The following is a 23,189-nucleotide window of genomic DNA, read 5'->3' as shown; positions in this document are numbered from 1 at the left end:
ATTTGCAGTAACAACCTCCTTGCTCACATGTACCTGCATTAGGAACATGCAACTATGGACTCTAGCAGAGGTTAGGGGGGCTCATTTATGCAAATCCATGTCAGAAATGGTGTCAAACAAGATCCCATGTTGGACACTGGCACCAGGAGAATTACAATCCCCCTGAGCCAGCATTATGAATCTTTATGCTGAGTCCAACACACTTTTCACATCCACCATGTGTTCTATGTTCCTCCACTTTCAGCTGCGAGAGCAGGTGCTGATTTTTAATGCTTATTTTTGTTTTAAGCCTCCTTTCATCAGATTAAGGACCCTGCTATTTTATTTCATTTCGTTTCTTCACGCTCAGTAATTTAGTCACACGCAGACTTAAACCCAGGAGCTGTGCCATGCCGCTAAAGCCGCGTCGGCCGCGGGGCGCGAGGGGATCAGGGCATGGCTCCATCCCCCACGGATGGCCCAGCACAGGGAAAGGTTTGGGAAGCAAAAGGGAGGTGCAGAGCAGCGCTGGAGGTGATAACTTCCCGTGGTGATGCTGGCAGCAGGGTCCCTCCACACGAGCTGCTGCACACAGGCCGTGCTCGCTTTGCTGTCCTTCCTTCCTTCCCCTGGCAGGAGATGCTGGGTCTGCCCCCGAGGTGTCCCCGGGCTGTGGGGCGGAGATGCTGCAGGGCTGGGGCTCTGCTCTGCTCCCCAAACCCCCAATCCCCACCTCCAGAGCGTGTTCCTTCTGCTGGGAAGGGTTCAGAGGCAGAAGCAAATCCCTGTCCCAGCACCAGCCCCTTGCGCCAGCTGCCTCCTCCCAGCCGTCAATAAACCATTAGCCTCGAGTCAACAGCGCTGGCTACGACACACAAACACTCAACTGCCTTTTTCATCCAAAATCAATGTTGTATTTATCTTCATTGATCTACAAGGAAACTGAATGTTTAAAATTACAGGGGGTGCAGGGGGGAGGACGGGGAGGGGGGGGAAACAAGAGTTACAGAGCCAAGAAAATAGTAGCGGATGGCTGAATTAACTAGAGAGAAAAAGCCCAGGATATATAAAACATGGACACTGAAAAATAAAATAAGGGAAGGGGGGATGGTACAGCAAGTAAAACATGGCAAAATTTACATATGGATGAAAAGTAAAATTGGAAATAAAAAATAAATCATGCCAAAAAGCAGTTCAAGGCAGAACCACACTGAAACAAACATTTGCTTATGGTCTTCATGTACTATAGATAATATATCAGAATTTCTTTTTTTTTTTAATCAACCATTAGACTTTTTTTTTTTGCACTCCTAAAATTCTACTTTGTCTTGTATACAGATTCCAATAAGAACACTGCACAATTAGCACAAGGGGTCCACGGAAAATTGTCCTTGCTTGCCAGCGATCCTGCCCACAACACAAAAAAAGAGAAAAAAAAAAGGAAAAAAAAATAAGGAAAGGGTCTGCCGCATGGTACTGTGCCAGTTCCATCTGCTTTTGCCAGCTTGAAAAGTAGGAAACCAAAATTCCCTTCCAGGAGCGTGTGTCTTTCTCTTTCCTTGACGAACTGTCCCTTGTGTTTGTACAAAAAAATTCAGTCTCTCTTTTTTTTTTTTTTTTTGTTAAACACAAGCATCCTTCTTCCTGTTCACATGCCATTGCCATTCTGTCTCCAGAGTTGCGAGTTGGTTGTTTTTGGGTAGTTTTTTTTTTTTTTAATTTTTTTTTTTTAAAACCTTCCTCCCCCCAACATCCACTAAGACGTGCCTCCGAGTTCTTGCATAGTTGAAGTATATATGCCGTACTGAGCTTTCTGAGTGTGAATTTCTGACTGTGACAAGAGTATGAGTTGTAACCATGTTAACAAATAACCAGAGTGGTTCTAGAAACCATTTTTATAAAGTCTACCTATGTTAAGAATTTAATATTGGTGTACATTTATATTAACAGAATATTTACAGTTTGTTTTCTTTTTTTTTTTGTTTAAAACAAGAAGTCAAAAAAAATTCCTCTTAAATTTCTGCATAATATAATAAGGCAAAAAACAAACAGTTTTGTACATTATTATTATTATTAATATTTTAATATATATCTGTAACTTCGGTTCCAAAGTACCAAGGTAAGTGATCAATTGGCCTCAGAAGGGAACCTCACAGTGGACTGTAAAACTACAGTATTTCCATAAATAATACTTTTAAGAAACCCTGGGTATTTTTTTCTTAAGGATCTGAGGCCTTTAAAATGCAAATTTAACTAAAAACAAAAGCAAAATTTCTTCTTTTTTTAAGTGAATAAAGAGCACAAAATTAAAAAAAATACAAATCCATTAAAAATGTTTCTCACATTTGGGAAAAAATGTACAAACTTGATATTCTTAACTCATTTTTTTTAGCACAGAAACAAAAAACAAAACCAAAAATCAATACCTATATATTAAATTCCCATTCTCAGCAACCTTCTTGTTGGAAAGTCCCCAACCCCGTTATTTATGGAAATGTGCTTAACTTCTACAAATTTTACATTAAAAAAAAAAGTTTACAGCAGTGCATTTTGTAAAAGGTTTGTTGTTTTCTTTTTTTGTTGGTTTTTTTCCTGTTTGTGTTTTTTTTTGTTGTTGTCGTTTGCTTGTTTGTTTGCTTGCTTGTTTTTTTTATGTACAGGTTGAGTTTAAAATTCAATGTTGGGGACTATCGTGCCTCTACTTCTTTGGGGTTCCTAGAGGGGGAATAGTCCCTGGACTCTGAGTTTGTGAGCGGGGTAGTCCTGCGAGGGGAGGCAGGTCTGGTGCTGCTGGCTGGTACGAGAGGCGGCGGCGCGCTCAGCGCTGCGGTCGGCGGGTTCCTGTTCAAAATCCCGTTGTGCATGGCAGTGGATGGGCTCAGTCTGGGGTAATGCATCCCGCTCAAATGAGGCATGAAGGATGGCACGTGTGCCAGGTGGCTTTCGATGGGGGACGAGTGCAAGTGGTGCATTCTGGCACGCTCAAGTTCTTCCCGTAAGTGCAAGCGCTCGCGCTCCTCCACTTGCCGCAACCGCTCCTGCTCTCGGCGGGCTTCCAGAAGGTTCTCGTGGTTGTAGTCGTGTGGTTCCCTGTCTCTGTAGGAACGCTCGTGGTCGTAAAAGCCAGAGGTGGTGGGAAACCTATGGATAGGATCTGTCCGGAGCTGGAAGTCCATTCGACGGTGCAGGTCTAAGCTCCGGTAGGCATCTCGCAACGGGTCCCTCATCGGGTCCCAGGAAAATCCGGGATGCGGCAGCCTCTCTCTTCCTGACAAAGGGTTCATGCCTATGAGCGGGGTCATCATCCTGCTGCGGTCCAGGACATTCATGTTGTTCATCTGGTGCACGCTGCCCATGGAGATGGGCATGGAGGCAGCCATCGAGTGAGGCAATGATAATCCATGGAGAGTGGGCGGTGGGGGATGCTCCACTGACCGGGAGTGCTGGGAAGGCTCAGACCCAACCACAAGCACATCACTGTCTTCCTTCCTCTCCTCCTTGACTTTGATGTCATTCTTAATCTTCTGGAGGTCGCTGGGAAGCTCTGTCTTTCTCTCCATGTCCTTGCTCATTAGATTGGTAAGCTTCAGGCTCTCACTTAGTGCAGGTTTGCTGTATGGGGATACAGACTGGATTACTGGCTTTGTGTTGTCCTCAGAGGGTCTCTTATCATGGCTTGGAGTTTCCTTCACTGGGGAACGGCTCTCTTTGATCTTGTGTTCAGCTATGGGCGGCTCTCTCAGCCGGTCAGGGTGCTCTCTCTCGGGCTCCTTGGACCTCTCCCTGTCCCCGAGGCTGACCTGCCTGATGGGCTCGCTGGAGCTCTGGCTGTTGCTGCGGATGAGATTGCTGATCTGGTGCGTCACTGGGGCGGATGCCGGCGAGGATCTGTTTGAATGTCTGTTCTTGTCCATGAGGTCTCTGCAAAAAGACAGAAGGTACATCCTTGGTTACGTGTGAACAAACACACCCGTGATGTTGGGCAGGCACAATGCTGTGCCCACTTGTACACTCCGAGATTGCTCAGGAAAGGATCTGGAAAGTTCTGCAAACATCAGCTACAGCTGTGCTATGCTAAAAAATATGCACAATCTGCCTTTACATACTTTAAAGACAAAAAAAGTTAAATGTTCACAAATGTAGGACTAAACTGGGGAAGTGGCTGGAAGAATACTATATTCAACATTTCACTGAGAAATGTAGGGAAAGAAGAATTCTAGGCAGCTTATTTTTCTTTTAAAAAAGCTTATTGTGTGCTCATGTGTACATCTTGCTGCCAGGCAATGACCTTCTCAGCTGTGAAACTTGGGTTCCTTTCCTAAAACACAGATTCAGGCACACAAAACAGAAAACTACAAAAATGTATGCAGGTCCTTCCCAAGTCAGCCCCATTGTCTGGAAGCAGCCATAAGGTGAAGCTGATTTTCCTACAGAACTGCAAGACTTCTTGTTGTTGGCAGTTCTTGCAGGTAAGCCAGATGCTTCAGGAGAAACACCCTTGAATCAGCCACGAAACCGAGCAACTGAGCTGTGTTCCAAGAGGACCTGCTGCGATAAACAAGGGGTCTGATGACAACATCCATGGTTTAGAAAGAGAGGCACAAAGGTTTACATTTCCAATTGCACCTCTGCCTCTGAGCAAGCCAATTAGCCACAGTTAATCCCACCTTTTTAACAGGGGAATAAATAATGCTCACCTTCTAAAAGCACTTTGCTCTGAATGAGAGACACTTTAAATGCAAAATATGATCGTGTGATTGAGAGAACTGCATTATGCAGCTGAGAGGCTCACTTTGCCTAAGTTTTATGTTGTGTTTGTTTTCGAGAGCTGGAAGACCTGAGTGCTGAAAGCTGGAGATGTTTAGGGGAGCTGTGTAAGTATTTATCCCTTATGATTACATTTGCTAACCCAGCTTTCTTCCTCTGTGGTAGTCCTGATTGCTGGTCAAGGATGTGGTTTATTAAAACCATGGCCAAATAGGGATGCTGGGGAGAGCTTAAGCTAAATTAATAGAAGTGTAATAGAGCTGTTAACCCCTGTGTGAATACTCCTGAGAGTAAAGTAACCTTGGTCTGCAAATTAATTCCATTAGAGCCAAGAAGGATACCTTCCCTACCTGAATGAAATCTGTGCAAGGATGTCAGACAATTTAACATGTAAAGCAAGAAGATTTTCAGGCTATTGCTTCCATATAATCTTGTTCACAGGTACTGCCTGAAGATCTCATTAAAAGCAAACTATGAACCCCTATCACTAGTCAAGCATGCACATCTAAGACTTGCAGACTGTTATTGCCTACAAAGAAGAAGCCTGTTGGAGACAACTGGGCTGAAATGTAAAGGGCTTCACAGCTTCAAAATCATATAACTGGGAGCTAATGAAGTAACTACAGCCCAGGTGATACAGGCCTGTCATCCTTAATAAGGATTTGCCCACAATGCAATTTTTTAAAATCAGTTTTGCTAATGGATTCATGCACACTGCTCCAGACATAGGCATTTGCATTGTTATCTCATTAATGTCCAGCTAACATTGGAATTCATCAGCATACCTGTACATTAATGAGAACTATGACTGTCTCCAAAGGACCCGTCACAATTTCAGAATACACAGCAATCCTAAAGCAGCTGCAGTTTTCAGTACACTGAAAACACAGCAACACATTCAATTCCTCAGCCTGGTGTGATTTGTTAACTGACTAGCAGGGACTGGGTTAATGTATTTCCACAGAAGACAAATCCTAAAAGGCAAAGAGGAATTTTTGTGGTGTTGCTAGCACTTGTGCTTATCTGAGGAAAAGACCCATCAGCTGCTTTAAGGAGCAGCAACATTTTAGGGAAAACAGAAAAAATACAAAGGAAAACCAGTCCCAGGAGGAAGAGGTCAGGAGCCCCCAGTGCTCACCTCTCTTTGTCTCTGTCGTCCTTGCTCAGAGAAAGGTCCCTCTTGTCGGGCTCCCGCTCCCTGTCCCTGTCCCTGTCGTGGTTTGTCACCGAGGAGCTCCGCTCCGAATCCGAGGGCTTGGGCCACTGGGGAGGGGTTGGGAAGGACGGCGGGGTCCGGTGCAGTCTGTTCCATGGCTCGTGGGGGTTGTTGAAATTCTGCAGGTTTGGGCCATCTTTGTGAGTAAAAATGTTGTTGTGAGCTGGAATAATGGCAGGGGGAGGAAGAGTTAAAAATAATTCAAAGCCGATCATTTATACAGACAGTTTTCACAATATTAGTCACAACCAGAGCTGTCCTTTTAAGGCTTTTTAATGGTGAGGGGGAGCTACTGGTGAGTGGAGACAGATAATTCCAACACTGGGTGTAAGATCCACCAGCTCTTTAAAGGCTGTTGTTGGAGGAAGCTTTATACATTTCAGTAACTCAGAGACTACTGAAAATGCCCAGCTTCTCTTCTCCCCCCACCCCAGGCAAGGGCTCCAGCACAAAAGCAGTATTTTTCCTCAGCTCCTCTCTCTGGCAGAAACTTTAATTTGTGGGTAGTTACAAGCAATCAGCTGCCTGCAGCTGAGGCTTCAGGGACTTTTTTTGTTGAAGAACCCAGACTATTTGGTGGTATGTAAGTGTGTGCATAAACACAGAGCTTGGCTGTAGGCTTTTCAGAACAGTCACTCGATTTTCCTCCATCCATCTTCAGCTGATTCCTGTTGCACCATGAGATGCACAAGCATGCTCTCTTATGTGTGGCTCTCAAGCATGTTTAGCCTACAGATGACATGTTTTTGAGGTAGAATTATTTTATACAGTTAATTTAAATTCCAGCCAACGTTTACAGAGGATGTCTACACGAATTAGAAGTATCAATAGCTGCTCCACTGTGCATCTTCGCTGGTGAAGGGTGTTACTTTAGGTGCCCACAGGGTCCCAGAGCTCGGTGGGGTTTTGCAGCTCCAGTCCTCTCTGAGCACTCAAGGTCCCAGCCCTCAGCAGTGAGGAGGCACAGAGCACAGCTCCTGACCTCTGTGACACGCAGAAAAGCTCCCACCGCAGAGACCTGGAAATCTTAGGTGCAGTGTTTTCAGATAGGAGAATGGAGGTTAGGAATTAAACTTCTTTAAAAACTACCACCAGCTGCTGTCAATATTAGCATGTGGCTTTTCTGGAAGGGATGTTTGTCTGCAGTAACCCAGCCAGTACTTACTCAGAGCATGACTGCCTAATCCTCCAAAGGCATTGCTGCCTAAGTTCCCAAGGCCGCTGAAGGTGCTTGACCTGCTAAATGGATCTGGAAAGGCAAACAGGGATTTAGCAGGCATTTAGCCAAGAATGTTGGAGAATGAAACGCACCCCTCCCCTTCTTAACGGTTTGAATCCAAGTAGGATTAGGCCAGACTTTAAGCTGATCCTTCTCATTGCAAGGTTCTTTGCACAGAAAATTCCCATCATGTTAAAATGGAGAAGGGATTCAGTGCTCACTCTGCAAACAGGTGCTGTAATAAACTTTTGTATGCCAGTCAGAAGTGAGTTAGAAATTAAGGTCTAATAGCTAAAATTAGGGTGGCAGCTGAGCTATAACTCTCTTTCCTTATCAGTACTAATAGTAGAAACATTGCAATTGCCTTCAAAGAAGAATCTCAGCAGGCCCCTAGGCCAGCACTGAAGAGATGACTGTCTTGCTTATGCATTTTTTTTCCAGCAAAAGCACCCATCACCAGAAGAGGTTTCTCTCTGAGAGCATATAGCCTCTATCTCAGATTTCCACACTCCAGAGACAGCTATGGGTTAAATCCTACCAGTGTACCTGTTTTCTTTCCTACTGGTCATCTCTAAACAACTCCTCCTCCTGCCCACTGGCTTTTTGAATGTCCCCTTCAAGCCCTTAACTTGCCATGTTACAGGAGGTAATGCTGCTCTCCACTTCCTCACAGATATCACATTTAAAATATCAAGGCAAATGGCACAAATAGCTTGTATCTTTAAGCAAACAGCTATTTGCTTATTTACTTATTTAAAACAGTTCTTGCCCTTCCTCTTTGATCTTAAGTGGCTGAGTGACTCAGTAGAGATAGTTAATTTTGACAGAATGTTCAGGAGTTGATGTAAATCTGGGTATTTGCAAGAGAAAAAAGTCTACTAGGTCATGTGGCATGCCACATTTACTGATTGGATGAATGTTACTAAAACATTAATCAACAGAGCTTGAACTTTAATTGGCAATGAGCTGCTTGTGAGCTTCTAAAATGAGGAAATTTGACAAAATCAGGCTCTACTTACTGCCAATTAGGAAAGTGAAAGTCTGGCAAAATGTGCAGAACATCTACTTGCCAGGAACTGTTCCCTGAACTCTTTTACAGAACATAGTCAAGACCTTTCATAGGTGGAAAATGGTACAGGAGGAGCCCATTTTAAGCTGAGGCTTGTCTGAGGTATCTTTGCATAAATTTCCCCCATTTCTTCAGGCACATCCAGGAGCACAGGACTCTACAGGTCACATTCTGGCTCTGGTGCAGTGTCCCAGCAGTGACAGATGTGACAGCTGTGCACTGCCCTCTCCTTCGGGGGACAGTGTGGGCAGTGCTGGGAGCTGGCAGGGATGAGAAGCTGGCCAGCTTCGGCATCCTCGGGCACTTTAAGCCTCTCCCTCCCCTGGTGCAGGACCACACTGAGAGCCAGGAAGGGGCAGAGGTACAGAGGTGAGGGCAGGGCTACTCACACTTACCTGCCAAGTGGTTTGTAGGCAGGAAACTGCTGTGGTGAGGTGAGGGACCAAAAGGGGTGGTGGCTGGATGCGTCGCACCTGTGAGAACAAGGTCCCTTTTTAGTTCAGGGCAAGTGACTCCTGGTATGCACACAGCTCCTCGCCATCATGTTCAAGAGTGATGTCCACATCACCACATTGAAACAACAAAGGCAGGGGAAGACCCCAAACCTTGGCTGAGTGAGCATTGTGGATCTCCCTGAGAGCCATACCAAGGATCTAACAGGGCACTGGAGCAAGGAGCAGGCCTGGCACTGGGAGCTGCTGCTCACCTGCACTAACAGGGAAGCCAAGCTCTTTGTCTGACATTTTCAGTCATTACTCCATGTTTACATGAAAAAAGGCCAGCCCAGGTTATGGGCCCAGCCAGAAGGTGCTCAGAGGTGACTGATGAGTCTGTATGAAACACCAGTTAATGACAGGCACACAGGGAACATCAATCATGCCTCTCCCATGAGAGCTTCAGCTACGCTCTCACATCTGTCTCTGCATCCACAGGCTCCCCCCTGTATTCTTTCTCTTTCCTAGACACTGCTCATTGCCATGGTGCCTCAGTTCCTCGTGGCAAAGAACACTGCTGAGCATGCTGGATCACACCAGGCTGAGAAGATGGGAAGGAAAGGGTGAAACAAGCAGGTCTGCCCTGTATTTCAAGGTGGACCAGGCTCATGCAGGAAACTCTGCTCTCCTTTCAGAGCAGAAAATGAGAGATTTTCTTCCTTTGCAGGAGGGATATGTGAACCTGAACGGGCTCACAACCTCAGAGTGAGAAGCACTGGTGTCACCTGTCACTGGGGTACTTGGTCAGCCCCTGACCTGGCCTTCCTTGGAGACAGAACCCAACCCCTGATGGCTGCTGTGAACACACTCCTGTGTCCAGAACATGAGCAAACTGAAACCTGACAGGGAGACAGAGCTCTGTGTCTCTCCCCAGCTTGGGCACCTCAAAGCCAAGCAGCCAGAAAATGAGTTGAAAAAACTTAAGAGAGACCACGGCAATGAGACCCATCCAGCACCTCTCTATAAACATTCTGACTGCTCCAATGCTTCAAGACGGATGGAGACTGTCATCTTCCTAATCCTTTAAGATTTCAGAAGGTGTATAATGGATGGGGGATTTCTTCAAAGGAGACGGCTTACAAACTCCACTACATGGGCTGATAATAAAAAATCCTCTGGAGGAAGCCAGGAGCAGCACTGCAGGCTGTCAGGCAGGTATTAAATAGACTGTCTGCCAGGCAGCCCAGCATCCCTCCTGGAGACAGGTGGCCCTAAGATAACTTATGTCTCCCCCAGTAACCAGGCAATGCAGCAGAACCAATGATTCACACCAACTGCACACGTGCTCAGTAAGGTGAAAAGAATGCCTCAGATATTCCAGAGTAAAAGCTTTATTCCTTCACCTATTCCAGCTGCAGTGTTTGCTCACACTGACAGCACTCTTTACCTGGATTTACTGTGTGATGGCTCCTGTGATTAATATACTCACAGACAAGTTGTTGTAAGGTTGCTTCTCTCTACTGAAAGTTTTTTATTAATTTGCCTTCTTTAATGTTTCTATTTCATACTATTTTCCCTCTTGCTTTTACGAATGAAAAGCAAGCCATGCTTGCATCTTTTAAGGGAAAAAACTCCAGACACCAATTGGACTGGTGCTTTTCTGTCTGTTAGGGTAATTCTGTCCAGAACAGCCTACAGCAGCAAAACCAGATATGAAACAAGATTCTTGTAATGACAGCACAGGACAGTGATAAGGAAACATCTGCCAGAGGAAAACAGCCAGAGGTTTGTAAATAAGCAGTGCTTACGCATCCAAGGAGGTGCAATAAGTATCTTGGCTTTGTACTATCAAAACACCTTTACAGAGACCAAAATACAGGGCAGCACCCTACAATGGAGAGCTGGTACCAGCACTGATTACATGTGATAGAAGTGTGCATTTGATACTTAAGAATTTCCATCCACCATCAGAGCAGAAAGACAGACTGAAGCCCTGGTGGAGATCCTGAAGGCTATTTGGCATTTGAAACTCAATTTTTAGAGAAATTTCAGCTCGACTGTCATCTGTTGCTTTTCTGTCATTTTTGGGACTGGGTTCAAAACTAAAGTCATTAATTTCCACAGGGTTGAACCAAGGCTGAATATGACCATGTCTGCACTGAGTTAAGGTGATTGTGCAATATTGCATCATAAAACCAGAGTAACATTAGGGAAGAAAATGACATTATTTTCCAATTAATTACATGCATAAAGAGCAAAGTTACATCTCGTCAATTGATGCAGCTCATTAAGAATGCAGACTTTGGCCTCTCAAACACAGAGAGAAAATGTGAAAAAGTTGAGAAGAAAGTTAAGTTTGAGAATAAGAACAACATTTAGCATTTGGTAGACAGATGTCCACATGAATCCACGCTGGCATCCTAGACCAGAATGGGAGAGCTGCAGTCTCCCATGGTCAGAGCCATCCAGAACAACACAGTGAAGGTTACTGTCCTTTGGTAATTGTAATTACTTCTCCAACAGATTGGAAAACAATTGATCAGTGTAAACTGCATTTAACTATTTGGAGCTCTTTGTAAATTCAATATATCATTTTAAGCCCTGGACTTTGCTTAACTTTGTAACACATAGAGGAATTTTCTATTTAAAAAACAAACACTTAACAAATACACCTTCTGTTATATTTTCAATGCTGTTATTGAAGTTTTCCTTTTACAAAAACCCCTTGTTTTCAGAAAACAAACAGAAACTTGGTGAGTGGAGGAGCTGAGAAGAATAACATGGCAAATAAAAAAGCAAGAAAGAGACCGGGGCCACTTCCCATCCTGTGCAATGGAAACATTTTCAAGTGTTTTGTCAAAATTGCTTTTAAAAGATCACTCTATAGCCTACTAATCAGGCATATAAGAACCAGTTGCACACAGGACTGGGGGACAGCTGCTGCAGCTCAGTGATGTGCAGAGCATCCTGCACGGGAGGTGGTGGCAGAGCCCTGGTCATAGCAGTGTCTCTGTGCCCCTTGAATCAACCATCCTTCTGTTTTTGAGGCATATTTAGCTGTAAAGTCATGCATGACATACACTGACTGTTTCTTGTTTGTTTTTAATCAAAAAGGAATAATCTTCCCTTACCTGTGGTAGAAAACAGAGGCCTGGCAAGATCTTGTGGATAATGGAAGCCTGGAAACACTCCAGGGGCGGGAGGTCTGCTGAACAGGTCAAGTTTGCCACCTATCTCTAGCTTGTGGGGATCCAGCTGCATTTGCTGTCAAATGATACAAAACCAATCTCATTACACACTTCCTTTTCTATGGGAAAACAAGAGAGGGAGTTAAGGCTCATTCCTCCCTCGCCCTGCCAGGGAGCGTTAGTGACAGTGACAGCGGTGTCCCTGCTCATGTGGCCGTGCTCTGCCAGGCTCTGCAGGGCCACCCCAGCCCTCTCAGCCGCCTGCCCCACGCCAGGCTGAGGGCAGCAGGGAGCACTGAGCCCCCAGCACAGCTGCAGCAGGGACAGACACACCGAGGGCACGGCACCCCAGGAGCAAACGGCGCTCTCAGCCTGACAGAAATGCTCTGCGGGCACAGAGCTGCTGTGAAGCCTCGAGAGCTGGGTGGGTGATGGGCTCAGGGTGATGGGCTCTGGGTGATGAGCTCTGGGTGATGAGCTCTGGGTGATGGGCTATGGGTGATGGCTCTGGGTGATGGGCTCTGGGTGATGGCTCTGGGTGATGGGCTCTGGGTGATGGGCTCTGGGTGATGAGCTCTGGGTGATGGCTCAGGGAGATGGGCTCTGGGTGATGGCTCTGGGTGATGGCTCTGGGTGATGAGCTCGTCTGCTCTGCCTCTCCAGTTTGAGAGAGAAGTGCCCATACTGGGCCCTTCCTGCAGCCCAGTGTGCAGGCAAGGGGCAGAGGATGAAGGGAGCTATGAGGCTCCTCCAGAGACTGTTTTTATCCTTGCCCTGTAGAAGTGAGCACGGCCAGAACTGCACCTCAATCACAGAAGCCTATGAATAGCTTAAAGATTATATATTTGCTTATAAAAATATATGGACATACACCCCTTTCAGAGGCACCTTCTTAAGCAGAGAATAGCCTTCAGTAATGGGACAAAAAACTATTCTAGGAGCTGTGAAAAAATAAAATCTACACAAGTCCCTTTATCAGCTATTCTACCTGCCATAGGGAGTCTAAAGCCTGCAGCAGCACCCCAGGGTACCTACATCCTGTTACCTCTTGAGTGTTAAACCCCCTCCCTCTGCCCACCATCACAGCAGCACAGGAAGCCCCACAACCTCTCGCACTGATGTTATCAATCTACTCTGCTGCTCCCTGCTCTGTAATGTTCTTCACTGCATTGGCCATTTCATTACCTCCTCCACAGGAGGTACTAATGCAGAAGGGAAGCGACATTAAATGTGCATGCTTTGTAAAAAAAAAAAAGATTGACTTGGGGAAATTACTCTGCCCCTCACTTTCTTCCCCTCTTTCTGGCTGTACACCCTTCCACGCAGCTCCTCTGCCCTCAGATAAACTTTACAGTTGCTACAATAAATGTTAAAGGAGTGTAAGTATTAGTTAATCAATACAGGCAAGCTTGAGAATCACCACAGTAACTGCTTCCTGCCCATTACTCACTCAAATACAATCTGTAAGCTAAAAGACCTGGCTTTGTTCCAGAAACCATCTGAATTACCTTTATCTTTTGCTGGTGATGGTAGATCTGCCAGGCGATCTGTACATGAACCGCACACCACTTCCCGGGTTTCTGCAGTGGAAAGCACAAGAATTTAGATTAATTTATACGTTAGCAATCTACATCAGATAGAACATTTCATTTCCCTTACTGTGAACCAGGCAGCTAAGCAATGAGAAAGGCTGATTACCAAAACGGCACAATGGGTGATCAACATTTTCTGCTGTACTGCAGCAGATGATGTTTAAATTAAGAAGGAAACAGGAAGAATGTGGGATATCTTCCCCATCTCATGGACATCTGAGATCCTGCCTTGTTCTTTCCTACTTGCACTCCCCCCTTCCCAAACTGAAATGAATGGCAGCAAAGAACAGCATGCCATGCTTAAGAGAAAGCAGCTAATGGCTGAGAGTTGTGTTTCTGAAAAGAGCCCTGTTCATTCACCCCTGCTGCACTGCAGGCTAAGTCATGCGTGGTTATTATGGCTACTGGCTTTTGGGGAGGGAAAGGGAAGGGACAAACAATCCCCAGGATGAGCAGTGCCACAGCTGAACAAGTCCCTGCTTTCAGCTGAGCTGTGGTACTCACTGTTCCACTGTTTATGTGGAACATCAGCACATTGACCTAAGCCACCACCAATCTGTTCGCTGGTGAATGTCTGCCCATGCTCACAGTCATTTATTTCTGTGACCCTCATTTCATACTGTGAACTATTAATGCACATAAATGGATGCAAAATAAGGCTGGGATTCAACCTAAATGTTATTAATCAGAAGTGGCAGAGAGCTAACTGACATTTTGCTTGAAGTAAAAGATGAGATTTTCTACTGGACATGTCAAATTTCAAAAGCACATGCACAATATTCCAAGTGTCTGTGTATAAATATATATATAAAATCCCCCACAAACCTTACTTACTCTTACTGGAGGCCTATAAGGGTCTGACACCTATGGAAAAAGCAGAAATAAAACAATCAGTCTTTCTAAAACTAGCCAATATACAGAAAGGTGGGGAACTTCCTTCCTCTGAACAAGTAAAAGCATTTAGAAAGCAACGTTCCAGAGAAGTCCCCTGTGACATGGGAAACCTAAAAGGCTTAAAGAAGGTTTAAAACTTCTCTTTCATTCCTTGAACCAAACTCAGCAGAATTTTATGATAAACAAAGCAGCTTCAGGCCAGCAACTGAACAGTGCCAGTGCTTTTCTGAACCTTGTAATTATTCTGAAATGGAGTGCATGAGAGGACTCTCCAAGCAATACCTAGAGGAAAGACATGGAAGGGGTTTCCTGCCCCATTTTCCTCTGACTTTTGAAAGAAGCCAACACATCACTTTGAATTCATGACTGGTGGAGATTGCTGTCTCACCAGAAAAAGACAACTTCTCTCCTCACTGCGTGTTCCCAGTCTAGAAGGCCAATCTGCTCACCAGCCTACTCTTGTTTTTCCTCAGCAATCACTGTGTTAACTGTACACCCAGATAAGCTGAAAAGAAGTTTATTTATTGTTGCCTACCCCTGGAGTCTTCTGCAGCAGCGTATGGTGGACTGTGCCTGGTCTACCTGCTACATCAATAGGGTTTGAAGTCTGAAAGACAAGAAGAGAGCGTGAATAATACTGTATCACACCAGTGGTACATTTAACATCTCTATCTGATGTTAACAGCATTAATTAGTCCATGTTTGCACTGTGCTTTGAGCACGCAGATTGCTACATTAGTGCTAAATGTTATCTCTTACTGACAGCCAACAGCATTTAACCACCATGTCATTTATTATTATGGAGCAGCAGTAACAGTGTTCCAGGAGCACCCCTAAGCCTTGCTGAGATCAGACCCCGTTGTGCTGTGCTGTGCATGGGAAGAGACAGCCCCTGCCCCTCAAGCTTGTTCTTTAGACAAAACAGGCAGGAGGAAGGAGAGAGAACGAGAGAGGTGGCCTGACTCCCTCCATTTTCCAGGCAGCAGACAGGAACAGAGTAACTCGAGCATCCCAGTCCCATATTCCACACAGTGGACCATGGCCCCTCTCTGACTGGGGCCAGGTAACAACACAATGCCTGAACCAGCAACAGCCCATCTATTTGCTTTGACAAGGCAAAAATGAGAAACCTTAGAAGGTGCTTGTGGGTCTTTTATAGCTTTGCATTGTTTACCCCATCCTTTTCCAGCAAGAATTAAACACCTCATTGAAGGAATCCCTGCTCCTCCTCCTCCTATGGATCCCACCTGTTGTCCTGTCCCAATGATCCCCAAGAACTCGTCCATCTCCTCACCCTGGCATTCTTCCATCTCCCACTCCCAGAGCAACTGCACCTGGTGCCTCCACAGCTGAGGGCAGAGGGGTTAGACCTCATTCCCCAAGGGATTATTTCACTCATGTTTTAGGTCAAATTATAGCAGATTTCAAACAGTACAAGGCATGAGTATAATCCTGGGTGTAGGAGGGAAGGTAGGTTTTAGCTTGTCTAAGGCTATGTAACTTCCAGACTCATTAAAAAGTGAATTCTTGTGTGTGTGTAGGTAAGTCAATGCACTCCCCAGGCAGATCAGAGCTCCCAGGGCCTCTCTGACAGCTGAGGTAGATCTAAGGTGGCAAATAACTTACAGCTTTCATACAGGCAAGAGCTTAAAGATCACAACATGTTAATAGCATGGTGTCATCCTGTCCCTTTGTCCCCTGGAGAAAGACATGAATGCTTCCTCCAGCAAAGTGAACTGAATACTTCTGACCTTTTCAAGTTCTTAGCTTGTGAGAAAAGGCCTTCAGGAAACTCACTGAGAAATTTACCGTCAGCCTGGATTTATGTGCAGCGGACTCACACGCACAGCTGTAGGCAAATGACATGGGAAGGGGAAAAACAAAACCAAGATCTCTGCTTTGGAAGGCAAGAAGTGCAGGAGTCAGAGTGCTAAAGCCAAATCATCAGGTCTGCAGTGATTATGCAGGCTTTAGCCAAACAGCTTGGGAGGGACAGACCAGGGAAGAACAATGCAGTAAGGATGGTTGGAGTGGCTTTGCCTAGAGTTCAGCTCTGCCTCCTCTGGGAAACTGGAAAGTAACGTGCCAAAGCAGCAGATATATTTTTCAACCTCTCCCTCTCTTTTTCAGATGTTAGATTGTACGTAAATACTGCACTGTGCAAAGATCAAATGATGTCAGTGATTAACCACGGCACCAGAGTGACCTTGCACTGCTTAAACTCAAGCTAGCAAGTGTTGGATGTATCTAAAATGAATTAAAATGTAGTTATAGCAGCACCAGGAACTGCTTAAAAATATAAAGGGTCCGTGCTCACTTTTTCCTTCTCACTATGTAAGTGCTCCTTGGCCTAATGGTATTTCACAGTGAAGATGGAAAGGAGAAGAATGTGCCACTGGTGTAGCAGCAGCTCCTCATGAGCAGGAAGAAGCCGCATGGCAAAACAGCCCTGGCTGCACGTGAACAAAACTTGGCCAATTCCACCTTATTCCTGCACCTCCTTTTCTAGGAAAATCAAGTTCCTTGCAAGAGTAACAACAATTAACACTGGCAGACAAACTCCATCAAGGGATGGCCATGTTCTGTCCCTCTTGCTCCCTCTGCTTCCATGATCTGCTCCTTCTCTAGGCCTGCAGCCACCATGTACAAAACTGCCTCTGAACAAAGCCATTTTAGAGACTTTGCTATTTGTAATGTATCCCAAAAACAAAATAATGTCAAGGATTGGGTGAGACTGACGAAATCCTCTGGCTTCCATTAAAAGCATTAAGTTAAGGGGGCAGGCTGCAAAAGGCCTCATTTGCAGTTGCTAATTACTGACTTCCACTGACATCAGTGAGATTGCTGAGGGAAGCACATCCCTCAGACCTGCCTGTGTGGATTTGGAAATCACCTTCCAAATGCAAACAGGAATGGCCTGGCTACAGTGCTGCACCTTCAAGCCTTCTTACACAGTAGCAGAGTTCTATGGAAATGCAGCTCAAGATAAGAAATCTCTAAAATCACAGCACGAGGGGAAGCTGAACATGTCACCTTACAAATGGAGTATGTGCTCCATTTTCAAACAAATGCTATATAGATACAATCCATTATTTCTTGTTTGGAGAGATTTAACAGTTTTGGTACATTTAAAAATAGTTAATAAAAAGAACACATCTGGGAGGGGAAAAAAAAAAGCAGTGCACACCACAGAATTTGCCAAAAAATGGGGGTTATGATGGCAACATTTCCAAATGCCAATCAGTGCTAGTTGTAATGACATGTTACAGCTGCAGTGCACCTTTCAAACACATTATCTCAAAGAAGCTTGCAGGCATTAATCAACCCTTATAAAACCCACTGCAAGATAACTGTATAGATGAGGAAGCTGAGGAACAGAAGGTTTAAGCAACTTGCCCAAGGTCAGACAGTGTTGGAGCTGGGAATAAAAATTCAGCTCCTTCAGATTGCTCTACCCATTTCCAGCAGTCTCTCCCTATTGTTCCCACACTTGTGCAGTCAAATTCTCATTGTTTTTTCTGGGAATAAACACAGTTTATCTTTTGCAATCTCAGACCATTAGATTTATAAAATGATTTGGGACTCATTGGTCTATTATGAGCTGTAAATATTTCAATCAAAATAATGCACTTCTCCTCCAGTTTCAGCAGACCTCCCCAGTGAGCCACTACATCCTTTCCAAGGAAGGATCTGCAGTGCCAAGAGAAAATTTCTGCTAAAGTGTTGGCTGCTTTGTGCAGAGGATGCTCACAGTTCTGCGGGGCGATCCTTTCCAACCCTGTGCTGCACTTCTGCTATTCAAATCATGTGCTGCAAAATCACCAGAGACAAGACTCTGAACACATTTTCTCTCCCAGCAAAAGAACAAAGCCTTCAGAAGAAGAAGTTTGTACCTTCGGTTGAAATGCTCCCTGAAGTGACCCAAAGGGACCTGAATGTGGAAGCATGGGTGGCATTCCAGGCATTGCTGGAGGATAGGTTGGAAAGAACTACAAAAGAAAAAGAGATGCTTATGTCACAGGATGACTTGAACAATAATGGAGGTAGGTGCCAAGCCTGGCACATACAAAAATAGTACTGTGCTGAACAAGTGCCACAGTGAAAATACACGATAAATTTGCTTTCAAAATTTTTAAGACCAAAGCCAAAACTTGAAAAATGCACTCATCTGATAAATTTTCTAGATAGTGCCGAACGAGTGTGCCTTTAAAAATTGTGGACTATTGCAGGAAGCACAGAGCATAATTTGGGGTTTATGTTCACTTTCCATTAACTTTGCATTTTTCTGCTGTTGCAAACAAATCGATCCTGTTTTGAAATGTGACCTACTTTAATTTTTAAAGCAAAAGGAACCACAAGATGCTGCACTGCACTCTAACCACAGGCAACATGCACACCACCTTGTAGTTGTGTAGGCTGGGTGAAATTTTGCTTAGGCCTCTCCTGAGCACACACAGCAGTTTTTACAAGTCCCAAAACATGTAGGATTTTTTTTTTTTTTTGTGCTTTGGAGCAGTGGGGAGCACCAGGAAGAAACCACCAGTCTGACTTACTCCTGTGACCTGAGCAAAACCTTGTGAAAGAGCCATGCACTCCGGGCTGCTGCAAAGGTACTGCAGTGACCACTGACTGAGCAATTCCTGCGCATTCCCTGCCATCCCAGGCACAGCCATACAGAGCCGCAGCAGCAAAAATGCAGGAGACAGAGAATTTTAAAAAAATAAAATAAAATAAAATAAAAAAAAAAGCCCAAAGAAAACTTGGTACCTTAAAAACATAAAAAATCAAGACGGAAAAAAAGAGCTTTAGAAATGAATGGATCAAAACACTACTCATCAATTGAAATCAAGCAAAAGAAGAGCAAGCAGAACCATTAACAAAGAAACCAAGGAGGAAGGCGAGCACTCACGTTGGAATGTCGAAAGTAAGGGTTGTCTAATTTGGGAGCGTACTTGTCAAACTGGAAAGAAAAGAGAAAAAAAAAGGGAACAGGTGAGTTTGGTTTTGGCAGGAGCAGACACATCAGGATTTCAACACAGACAAATAATCATGGCCCGTGTGTAAGCGTTTACCAGAGCAGAACTGGCTGGTTATTCCACACTCGCTCACGGCGATATACTGATTCCCCAGGGTAACAGAGGGGAGCCCCCAGGCCACGCTAGGCTCTGCCAGGGCTCACTGCAGACCCTGTCTGAGGCACTGCATGGCCAGGCTCCTGCCCTGGGAGGAGAGCAGTCCTGATACTGCAGCTCAGTGAAACACAGGGAAGTTCAGCTCCAGGCCCACAACTGGGATCTGCCCCTGGATTGCTGAACAAGATCACAGACTAGAGGTAAGAAACATTTTCCATTAGACGCCAGCATCTACTATGGGGCAGCCAATTGCAATTCCCAAATTCCTGGGTTCCTGTAAGCACCAAAACTGTTTGGGAAAGGGCTGAATGACTTTAGATACACAAATCTCCATATATTCGCCCTCCCCTGCAAAAGGAGAGTTCCCCAGAGAGAGTTCCCCATTTGCTCCCCAGAGAAAAGGGGACTGTAAACTTTTTCCATTCCAGCATGGGGTTTTAACACCTCCATGTCTGTAGTCTGTGCCCTGTTTGTCTTGTACCATCTCGGAAGAAAACCCAAAGCACGCACACATTGCATTTCTGAACAGTATGTACATTCTGCTGGGGAGGAGGGAATGGGAAGGAAGGCAGGGAAGGGAGCTGTAGGACCCCAGGAAAAGCTGCTTATTTGGCAAGTCAGCTGCTGTTTCACACTCCTCTATGTGCAGGAGAGTAGATTTGTAATTTCATTAATTACAGTTATTACTGGAGCCATGTCCCCTCCAGTGTAAATACCGTAAATTACCAAACACATGCAGCTGTAATTTCAACACTCTTCTCTGGTGTTAGGATTAGCAGACCTGATCTAGTGGAATATAAGATGTGAGTGAAATATAACAAAAGAGCCTTGCAAGTTGTTTTTGGTCTGAAGGCTGTCATCAGTGGGCACGGGTGGGAGGAGAGGGAGCTGTTCACAACCTTGGGTTTCACAGTTCTTAAATAACACAGGAGACTTCTGAGAAAAGATTCAGGATTGTTTTACATAGACCAAGCAAAGAAGGGAAGGTGCTTACACACAAGTTCACTGAGCAAACACCTGGGGCTGGATTTTGGGCGGATGATATTGCTTTTAATTGTCTTGCTGCTAAGCAGATTACAACCCAATAATGTCATTGAGCAGTCAGCAGTGGAAAAGAAAAGTGGGAAACATTATGCTCCTTGAGTCCTTGGTAGTACTTCCCAAAGGCTGCTTTTGCTAGCCTTAAACAGGGTTGTTTCTGCATTTTGGACACAGTGTGAAACTGAGAGGGGGAAAAAAGCTCAATCTTGTGCTTTCAATCTCACAAAGTAATTGCCAGAAATGGGGAGAGAGTGCATTTTAAAGTACTGACAAAATCCATTTGTAGCAGATCCCTAACAATTTTGTAACAGCTGCAGCAAAGTCCCATTGTGTTACAAGCAAATTCAATGACCAAATGTTTATTACACGGCCAGGAGGATCTCTCCCAGCAGAACCAGGCACACACAAATTAGTGCTTGTTGATGTAATCAAGTAATAAAATGCCTAAATCAATACAGATCAGGTATTAGGAGGAAGAGGGACAGAACTGGTATCAGATGAGGTGCTGCACTGTGGTGAGAGCTCTGGGTAAGCCAGCACGGTCTGCCCTGCACCCAGCAATTGTGGAGACAGTGTTTGGGGCTGGAAGCCACCCATCCTGGCTGGTGTCACCTTTTGGTGTGTCAAGGCAGCTGGCTCTGGGAAAGGGGGAATAGAAATACACAGCAGGACACACAAAAAGGAAAATAAAGGGATTCTGGACTTGTCTTGTGGGTGCTGTATCTGCTCATGGGTAGCAGCATGGGGGACCAGGAGATGGTGTGGGGGCTCTGGGTGGAAAGGGGTCCCTTTGGGGGTGCTGGCCTCCAGGTGGGAAGGGCAGGGACAGCACCCCTGGCTGGAATGAAGAGGGCTGGGTTTTGTTTGACAAGAGCGGGTTAGGCTTTTTGACCAGAGATGCTCTACTTATCCTCACATTTTGGGCTGGGGTACGCACCATGGGAGGTGCAGAGGGCGGCATGAGCGGCGTCTGGGGCAAGCTGGATGGAAAAGGAGTGAATGTGTGCTGGTGGGTGTGTTGGTGCTGATGCGTGTGTTGGTGCTGGTGAAACTCCGCTCTCAGCAGCGGCACCGGGCCAAGTGAGGCAGCGGCCCGGTCCGAACTCTGAACCAAAAACCGGTTGTTCAGCTCTTGCCTGAGCAGTTCGTGATCTAGAGGAGAGAGAGAGAGAAAAAAAAAGACACAGAGGCCCGTGGGCCTGTGAGTACCACAAAGACGGAGGAGAAAGAGTCAATATTCACCTGGCATTCCCTGTTTCTGCAGGTCATGCTGTGGTGGTTTTCTACGTGAGGACTCATTGGTGGAGGTAAGAGAGATGCCTGTGACAAAGTACCAATCAGAATCCCCGAATGAGGCTGGCAATACATGATTGGTTGGTTGAATGATATCAACAGGCTGGTATCTAAAGACAAGAGAGAACACCATGAGTCATCACAGCAGAAAACATCATTGGGGCTCGCCCTCGCCCGGCCCGCCCGCCCCCGCGCCCGCCCGGCTCTCCTCCCCGGCACCGCCGAGCCAGGTGTGCTGGGAGCACAGCCCAGAGGGCAGCATCACCTCCGGGGTCACAGCCCAGAGATCCAGTCACACCTCTGGGGTCCAGCCTCACCTCTGGGGTCACACCTGAGAGATCCAGCATCACCTCAGGGGTCACAGCCCAGAGACCTGGGAGCACACCCAGAGATCCAGCATCACCTCTGGGGTCACACCTCAAAGATCCAGCCACACCTCTGGGGTCACACCCTAGAGATCCAGCCACACCTCTGGGGTCACAGCCCAGAGATCCAGCCTCACCTCGGGAGTCCAGCCTCTCCTCTGGGGGTGCCTCCCAGGCTCACGGGAGCAGCACCTTCCTGCACCCCCAAAGTGCTGAGGAGTGCTCTGGAGGCCAACAGCTCACTTTGAAATGAACAGTACTGACCTTCATCCTCTGGGTGTGTGACAGTCAGAGGCACACACACACACACTGAGAATTGGTGTGTGTTAAGCTCTGACATACAGGCACTTAACAGGTAAAATTTGGTAAGATCTGCAGTGCAGTGAGATAACTGTGGGTTTGGGTGTCTGGAAACTGACTGCTTGGACATCCATCCCTGTGCCATCCATCCTTGTGCCATCCCTCCCTTCTCAGATCTGCAGTGCAGTGACATAACCATAGGTTTGGGTGGCTGGAAACTGCCTGCTTGGACATCCATCCCTGTGCCATCCATGCCTGTGCCATCTCTCCCTTCTCAGCCTCAGGACATGCATGCAGTGACCAGAAACATCTATCCTATAAATCAAGGCCTTCTTTGCAGTAAGGGGTTTATTTGAGATCTTAAATAGGAAGCAGTCCTTTCCTCAATTTGTAACAGGCCGTAATTCTTGTTTCTTGTCGTTGCCTTCAGGCTTTCCTCCTCTGAGAAAATACAGAGGAGGAATCAGCGGGGAGAGGGACAAACACTGAAGTGGATCAAGATCTCATCAAGGTTGCAAAGACTGCTGAAACAGAATGTTCCACCATATGATGTGGCCTCTTCTCAGCATCTTTCTCTGGAATAGTAACTTGCATTGAATGTGAATGTGGTTCAGGGCAGGGGAAGAAATCTGTGCTTTAGAAATGATGTCACTGAAGACAATAAGGACCAATGTCCACTTCTCCAAAATGTCTGCTGATA

At 45.7% G+C, this 23,189-nt stretch overlaps 1 protein-coding gene across 16 annotated transcripts in view; it reads right to left on the bottom strand.

The window, feature by feature from the left end:
- Positions 1–893: 893 nt before the first annotated feature.
- Positions 894–23,189, bottom strand: part of FBRSL1 (fibrosin like 1) — a 495,150-nt gene continuing 472,854 nt past the window's right edge. For 4 of the 16 annotated variants that reach the window (XM_064726479.1, XM_064726483.1, XM_064726482.1 and 1 more), the window contains 11 exons: positions 21,448–21,683; positions 19,268–19,318; positions 18,252–18,347; positions 14,894–14,965; positions 14,290–14,328; positions 13,381–13,452; positions 11,816–11,948; positions 8,646–8,723; positions 7,128–7,211; positions 5,885–6,125; positions 895–3,900 (listed from right to left, as the gene is read on the bottom strand). In XM_064726479.1, coding sequence (XP_064582549.1) covers positions 2,667–3,900; positions 5,885–6,125; positions 7,128–7,211; positions 8,646–8,723; positions 11,816–11,948; positions 13,381–13,452; positions 14,290–14,328; positions 14,894–14,965; positions 18,252–18,347; positions 19,268–19,318; positions 21,448–21,683 — 2,336 coding nt within the window. In that variant the 3' untranslated portion in view covers positions 895–2,666. Of the gene's footprint in view, positions 3,901–5,884; positions 6,126–7,127; positions 7,212–8,645; positions 8,724–11,815; positions 11,949–13,380; positions 13,453–14,289; positions 14,329–14,893; positions 14,966–18,251; positions 18,348–19,267; positions 19,319–21,447; positions 21,684–21,773; positions 21,935–23,189 lie in introns of all 16 variants that reach the window. The other 12 variants (XM_064726485.1, XM_064726480.1, XM_064726495.1 and 9 more) reach the window with 12 other exon arrangements.

The sequence above is a fragment of the Zonotrichia leucophrys genome, chromosome 15, assembly GCF_028769735.1.
Source record: "Zonotrichia leucophrys gambelii isolate GWCS_2022_RI chromosome 15, RI_Zleu_2.0, whole genome shotgun sequence".
In the NCBI taxonomy this organism is placed as follows: Eukaryota; Metazoa; Chordata; class Aves; order Passeriformes; family Passerellidae; genus Zonotrichia; species Zonotrichia leucophrys.
Note: the sequence above shows the minus strand (reverse complement) of the source record. Positions and strands in the feature narration are given on the sequence as shown.